At 62.6% G+C, this 7,353-nt stretch overlaps 1 protein-coding gene across 1 annotated transcript; it reads left to right on the top strand.

The window, feature by feature from the left end:
• Positions 1-242: 242 nt before the first annotated feature.
• On the top strand, positions 243-4,825 carry NEUROG2 (neurogenin 2). Its single transcript, XM_059695422.1, has 3 exons — positions 243-370; positions 2,326-2,430; positions 4,078-4,825. Exons 1-3 carry the CDS (start codon positions 243-245, stop codon positions 4,823-4,825), a joined length of 981 nt encoding a protein of 326 aa, XP_059551405.1.
• The last annotated feature ends 2,528 nt before the right edge of the window (positions 4,826-7,353 follow it).

The following is a 7,353-nucleotide window of genomic DNA, read 5'->3' as shown; positions in this document are numbered from 1 at the left end:
TATCCTGGCCCTTCTCTCTGCCGCCCTCCCTCCCCTCTGCGCCCTCTCCCTCCACCCCTCCACCCCTCTTTCCCTCCCTCCACGGGGCCAGAACTCAGGCCTGAAGCCCCGGGAGGGCGCATCCTGTAGGTTTGGGGCTGGGGACCACAGGACTTTCTGGGTAACCCCGCCCCCTCCCCCTGTACCAGCCAGCCTGTCGTGGGGACGATTCCTTGGCCATTTGTGAGGTGAAGTGGGGCGCGATGTCCCGGTGGCCCCGTGGCAACACCCACCCGCGGGCCAGGTCGCCCGTGGAGTCCGGCTCCTCAGAGCAACAAAGACTTTACGAGGCGCCCTCGCCGCCCTGCGTGCCCCTCCCGGAGCCCCGGGTGTAAATCAGTGTGTCCGGGTCGCCCGCCCCAGCTTTTGTTCCCTTAAAGGGGGAGCGCGGCGTGCGAGGGGCTGGGGATGAGCAGTTTGACCCCTTGGTACAGGTCACGCGGTGGACAGCGCGCCCTGGTCACCGCCCTGGCTGTGGCCGGCCGCCCTGCCTCCCCCGGTTCAGCCCCGCTGCGTCTGGACAATCTGGGGACCACACAAGTGCCTCTTGAATTCACTTCACTTAGAGGCCTGGACAGTCCGGCGCTGGTCACGTCCTGCTAATGGGGCCGCAATCCAATCGCTTTCTTTCTGCAAAGCCCAGCGAATGGCCGAGGATCACAGAATCCCGGGGCTGGGTGCCTGGCGGGCTCCCGGGGCACCAGGGTCTAACACTGTTCCTGGCAGCGTCTTTCCTATAAAACAATATTCTTCACAGGCGGAAGTTTTCCCGGAAGCGTCCTGGCATCAACGGTGATCCTCCTCCTAAAAGCCGCACCACACAGAACCACAATCTTAGACTCATATTCGAGGTGGTCTGGGGGCGGGGGGGTTCCTCAGAGGCCTGCCCTTCGCAGGTAACCTCAGGCGTCCCTGCGGCCACCGGTCGACAAGGCCTTGCTGTAAAAGTAACGTCTACCAGCTCCACCATAGCTTTATATTTACAGAGAGCGATTCACGTCACAGTTGGAAATCTTGCGCTCCTTGGCTTGCTTGTCCCATTCGAAGGAAATCTCGGATCAGAAGCTGCGACTGACCCGAACAATCCTTCACCACTCATTGCGGGACACACTTAGTTGTGCACCATTAACCTCAGAGGGACAGCTCGGACCTTCCAGGGCACCATAAAGACATAAAATCCCGGGAGACGATAAAAACCGGTGGGGGGCGGTCAGGCCCCAATGCGGTTAACAGTCAACTAAAGGTCCCTTGTGTTCCCGGGGCCCTGAGCCTCTGACCAGCTCCGCCTCCACCTCTGCCTCTGTGGTTGGCCGAGGCTCCGCAGGACACTTCCCACCGACCCTAAGGTTCACACCACCTGCCCACCCAGGTGCTCACGCAGGGGTCTCCGTGCTGGTGCTGCGGGGAGAGGTAGATGTGCAAGGTTCATCCCGCCTGCCCTCGCAACCTCGCTTTCTCCTGTTTCATTCAAATTAACACCAAAGTCCTGCGCAATCCCAGGCATCCCTTCTTCCATCTGTACCCGGCCGCCAAGACGGTGGAGGTTTTTGTTTGTTTGTTTGTTTGTTTTAAGGGCGGGGGACTGTCCAGAGGGGTCTCCACCTGTGAAGTCAGTGCTCGTCACCCGCGAGCCTCTGGTGTCGCACCCTGTCTGGTCTCGCCCTGGATCCGAGTCTTTTGTGAAGTTCTGACTCACGGCTCAGGGTGCAGACAGAGACCCAGAGAAGGGAGAGAGGTGGACGCTGCCACTCAGAGACCGAGGACACCGGACGCGTCTCTCCTTCCTTTTTAAATTCCTGCCCTGCGGACCAATGAAACCCAACTGTTCCGAACGGATTCAGAGGGAAGTGGGAAAATAACGCTTTTAAACGGAGCGGGTTTGTTTTAAAAGGTGGGGGAGACGCAAAACACAAATATTGAGGAGCTAGGTGGAGCATCGCGGCAGTTCCCACAGGATTTCAAGACAGAAGGGCCCAGTGGTTGAGCGTAGACCTCTGATCCAGGAGGTCACCAGTTTGATTCCTGGTCAGGGCACAGGCCTGGGTTGCAGGTTCGATCCCCAGTGTGGGGCGTGCAGGAGGCAGCATATCCATGATTCTCTCTCATCATTGATGTTTCTCTCTCTCTCTCTCTCTCTCTCTCTCTCTCTCTCTCTCTCTTCCCTTCCCCTCTGAAATCAACAAAACATATATTTTTAAAAAGACAGAAGGAAGCCTGGTGATCTGCTTCGGGTGACTCTGGTCTTCACCTTTTGCTCCTTCCACTCCTGCTGTTACCTCCCCGCAGAAGGCGCCACGCAAACCAAACCTCTTTCATCTCCTTCCGGGCGCGCGCGCACCTTGTCTCCAGCGCCTGCAGAGCCAACCCGACACTTTTCAACCCCAAGGTCAGGTGAGCTCGGCCTCCGCTTAGTTTGCAGAGGCGCCTCAGGGGCTGCGGGCGAGCTGCCCCTCCCCCACCCCCGCCCCCGCCCCCTCCCCTCCTCCGGGCCCCCTGGCTTCGTCCCTACAAGTCAGCCCCTTCCACAAGAGGGTGGGCGCTGCCGAGCGATTCCAGACAAGTTCCCCGGGTCCCTGCGCCCTTGAGCCCTTTTTTCCGAGTGAAAAGCCGGGGGGAGGGCGGGGGGGTGGGGATCGGGAGGACGGGCCACAACGCCCCCAGCGCGGAAATGTCAGCGCAGGCCCTGCGCTTTCGGGCGGCGAGGCGAGCCGGTGGCTCCTGGGCTCCGCTGCTGCCTCCTGCTGTCCCCCCAGCCGTCTACTGAGGTCGCCCTAAAAAAGGGTCCGTGTCGTGGCTGGAGCCTGTTTGTCACACGTCCTGAGAGAGCCCCTCCACGCACCCCTCTCCAGGACCCCTCGGAGGCGCCTGTGAATCCTGCCACGTCCGTCCTCCTCCCTCTGGCGCTGGTCTCTGAGGAGCGCTGCCCCCACGAACCCACAGCGCGCCCCCCCCCAGTTCCCACAGCGAGCCCCACGTTCCCACAGCGCGCCCCCGTTCCCACAGCGCGCCCCCGTTCCCACAGCGCGCCCCCCATTCCCACAGCGCGCCCCCGGTTCCCACAGCGCGCCCCACATGCCCACGGCGTGCTACCCAGACCCCGCTCCTCCCTTAACCGAGTGATGCGCTTGAAACGGCTCCCAGGAGGCCCTGCCCAGAGGGCCCAGCGGCACCAGGACCGACCGCTCTCTCGGGGAGCGGACCCTCGCCTAGGGGTGGGGGAGTCCCGCTGCCCCCGGGCCCGGCCCCCGCGGAGCCGCTGAACAGGAGCGGGCTCAGCGCGCGTGGCTCGCGGGCCTCCCGAGGTCCGGGCGCCGGGATTGGCCAGCTGCGCCCGCGCCCCCCATTCATTAATAAATTAGCGGCACGCTCCGGCCGAGCGCGAGCGCCAATCAGGGCGCAAGGCGGTGGCGACCCCGAGTCCCCAAGCGGACCCGCCGCAGCCGGGAGCTCGGGCGGGGGCTCCGGAACCATTTTATGCTGATTAGACGGAGGGGTGCGGGGTGGGAGGGGAGGATCGATGGCCCGCGGGGGAGGGGAGGGGCGCGGGGAGAAAGGACTGAATGAGGACGAAGCAGTGAAAGGAGGAGCGGGAGGGGCGGGAGGGGGAAGGGGGGAGAGGGGAGGGGGCCGGGGCGATCCGATTGTTTCCCGGGGGGTATATAAGGGGTTTTAAGGAGAGTCGTGTGCCAGACACGCAGCCACTGAACCCCAAGCCGCTTCGCTTTAACTGGAGTGCCCGGGGGTCGCGTGCCGGGCGGGGGCTGAGTGACAGACGGACACGCACCCCGAGCGCACGCACGGGACCCGCCCGGGCCGCACGCGCTGGAGAAGTGGAGTAAGTGACCCGCTCGGAGGGCGGCTCCGCGGCGCACACGCCCTGGGCCTCTGCCTCTTCCCGGGCGGACGCGGGGCCCGGCGGGGCACGGGGGGTCCCCCCCCAGCTGGGCTTCTCTCGGGCGCGCGTCCCGGGGCCCCACGCACGTGCCGTTGCTTCTGCGTAACCGACAGTTCGGTGTCCCCTCCCCGCTCCTCCCGCAGGACGGTCGTCAAGCCCGAGGCTTCGGAGATGAAAGAGGAGGCGGACGCGCCGGCGCTGTGGGGCGCGGCCTCCCCGGCGGCGGCGCGGACCCCGCCTCGGCCCAGCGCGGACGAGGACCGCGGGGAGCCGGGCGCGCCGGGCGGGGCCCGTCGGCCGCGCGGGGCCGCCCCGGGGACGCGGCTGCGGGGCCTGGGCCACGAGTGCCCGCGGCGTCCCTCCCGGGCGCGGGCCGCTCCCCGCGGCGCCCGGACCGCCGAGACGGCGCAGCGGCTCAAGAAGACGCGCCGGCTGAATGCCAACAACCGCGAGCGCCACCGCATGCACAACCTGAACGCGGCGCTGGACGCGCTGCGCGAGGCGCTGCCCACGTTCCCCGAGGACGCCAAGCTCACCAAGATCGAGACGCTGCGCTTCGCGCACAACTACATCTGGGCGCTCACGGAGACGCTGCGCCTGGCCGACCACTGCGGGGGCGCCCTGCCCGGCCCGCTGCGCCCCGAGCCCGCGCTGCCGAGCCCGGCCGGCGCCCTGGGCAGCGTGGGGGACAGCCCGTCGCCCGCGTCCACGTGGAGCGGCACCGACAGCCCCGCGCCGCCCTCCTCCGCGCCGTCCGCGTCCACCTCCCCGTGCAGCTGCGCCTTCTCCCCCGCCAGCCCCGCCGGCTCGGACCGGGACTGCTGGCCGCCGGCGCCGCCCGACAAGCGCCGCTGCGCGCCCCGCCGCCCCGCGATCGGGGGATGCGCTTAGGCCGCGCGCCCGGACTCGCTCCCGGGGCAAACCCCGCCGCCACGCAGCGCCCTCCCCGCCCCGCTTCCCGGCCCTGGAGACCCGCTTGAGTCCTGGGCGGACACAGACGTCCGTCCGGCTGGTCGGTGCCCCTGGCGAGGGACGTCCTCTGTTCAGATGGGCTCTGAGTTACTGAAGCGGAGACGGCGCCCAAGTCCGGGGATGGCGGGTGCGGGGAGGGGCGCGTCTTAGGGCCGGGAAGGCGCGGGGAGGAGGCGGCTGTGGCGGGCGTGACCCCCTCCCATCCCCGCGCGCCGAGGACTCCGCAGTCCAAGTGCGTCCCTGGGGGACGCGGTTTGTCCCCGGTCCCGCCGAGGCGTCGGCTTAGAGATGCTAATGTCGAGGAGGGAGCAGCGCCCAGGCCCCGGAGCGACGCGCTGCTCACGGTGCCCCACGGCCCGCGGGCCCGGCACCTGCCGCCTTCCCAGCGCGCCGCGGGCCGTGGGAACCTCACCCGTCAAACCAAACTCGCCCCTGACGCGCACTTTGTTCCGCGGCCCGGATTCGTCGCAGCGCCATTGTCCGTCCTCCTTCCTCCTGCGTCCCCACGTTGCCATCTGTCTCCTAGGATGTATCGGGGAAGACGCTGTTTGGTTGGAGGGCCAGGTTAGAAGTCATTGTATAATTTGTCGGCTTTGTGCCGCCTGAATGCGAGCGTGGAAATCTGGGCTGAACTCTCCATCGCCAGGGAAAAAAACGTGGAGGAAAGGCGAAAGGGGGGCCTCACTTCGCGCATTGTTTATCGCGACCTTTGAGGGGCGAGGGAACTCCCCGCTCTTTCAAGAGATTAAACATAAATCAACAGACTGAGAACTGAAGCGGGCGCGGCGCTCCGCGGGGATCGCCACACACGCGTGCCCTTCTATTTATTACAAAGAAACTGTTCACGGGAAAGTTATGTATTTTTTTGTATATTCTACAGAGTTTATTCTAGTATGTATTTACAACTCGTGGGGGAGAGAAAAAAACAAGAAAATTGTTCTTGTGATTAAGCTATAAATAAAATATCTAATTTTCATACTCTTTGTCTATAGAGTGATAACTTTTTCCTGCTTGTGTGGTTTTGAGAAGAGTCAGTTGTATTTTTCCGGGACATTTTCTATATCAAATGGAGTGCGTGTGTTTCCCACCAACGTCTGTGTGTAGATGACACGAACCCCTTGGCCCTACGAGCCCTGAATTGTGTTTGAAACACTGGATGCCTGAGGGGGGCAACTCTCAGGACTAACACAACTGGGTTTTTAGGAAAGCGATTTCTGGGCAAACAAGACGAGTGAAAAAGGGTGGGCAATTTAAATAATTAAGTCACAATAAGCTTCAGAGTTCACAAGCCCTGACTTTAAAACTCCGTGAAGGCGAGGTTTCTGGGTGGCTGTGGAGAAACGTGGCTCTTGCACTGAACTCTTTGGGCTCCCTCATCGTCTCTGAGCTGAAGGGATTCCGAGGGATCCCGAGGGCTCTCCAGCACCCCAATACCCGACTATTTATTTACCTTCATTACCGGCAGCTGCGGCAGGATCGGCCATCTTAACACGCCTGTTGGTTTGAAAGGCGAACTTTCCCCCAGCAAAGAAAACATTCCGCGTGAGCTGCGAGACCCACTCGGCCTTCCCATCATCTTTGTGAAAACAACTGGAGAGTGGAACCGTCTCCAACGAGAAGGCAAGAAATGGTTTCCCAAACTCGGGGACACAGAGCTCTAAGCCGTGCACCTCAATCCCAGGGCAGGAATACGTGACCTTTGGCTGGCCTTGGGTCAGAGATGGCCAGGGAAGGAAGGCTGGCCACGTTTGAGGTCTGAGCCCTTTGAGGGAGGGTGTCCATGGCAACACAGCTACAATAAATCACGCCTGCAAAGAAAAGTCGCTTGTTAAGCCTCCCCAGCCCCATACACTTCTATCTGCTTCTGGTTTGGGCTCGCCCTCCCCCCTGCACAAAGGGACCTCACTTCTCCCTGTGATGTCTCTGCAAACCCCTCCTCGCCACCCACATGGACGACACCGGTTCATATCGTGTGTAACTCCACGTTTACCAAAGGCAGAACCAAGCCGTGGTTTGCTTGGTTTTCATGGCTGGACATAAGGGACCTGTTGGAAAATCACTTCTAATTTATTTTTAAAATATATTTTTATTGATTTCAAAGAGGACGGGAGAGGGAGAGAGAGAGAGAGACAGAAGCATCAATGATGAGAGGGATTCATGGATCGGCTGCCTCCTGCACACCCCACACTGGGGACCGAGCCCACAACCCAGGCAGGTGCCCTGACCCGGAATCCAACCGTGACCTCTTGGTTCCTGTTCGGAGGCAACCTTCTCATCTGCCAGGAGAGAACGTGGCCTTTGTCCCTGAATCACATTTACGTGACGTATTTAAACGCCAGGCCAGCGGGCAAGGCCGTCACAGTGAGAATTTCACCGCATCGTCTTTTAAACCTGCACCACCGCTCAGCGCCGACGCGGGTCCGTCTTTTGGAAACTTGGGAAGCAGC

Source organism: Myotis daubentonii, chromosome 5 (genome assembly GCF_963259705.1).
Source record: "Myotis daubentonii chromosome 5, mMyoDau2.1, whole genome shotgun sequence".
NCBI classification, from domain to species: Eukaryota; Metazoa; Chordata; class Mammalia; order Chiroptera; family Vespertilionidae; genus Myotis; species Myotis daubentonii.
This window is presented reverse-complemented; position numbering and strand designations above follow the sequence as displayed.

What these genes read in the sequence shown, in the direction of transcription:
- NEUROG2 (XM_059695422.1), top strand. Translation starts at nt 243, where the DNA reads ATGTCCCGGTGGCCCCGTGGCAACACCCACCCGCGGGCCAGGTCGCCC. An exon ending in CCCCTCCCGGAGCCCCGGGT is followed by an intron (nt 371 to 2,325) that starts GTAAATCAGTGT and finishes ACCTCCCCGCAG; the next exon opens with AAGGCGCCACGCAAACCAAA. An exon ending in CTTTTCAACCCCAAGGTCAG is followed by an intron (nt 2,431 to 4,077) that starts GTGAGCTCGGCC and finishes CTCCTCCCGCAG; the next exon opens with GACGGTCGTCAAGCCCGAGG.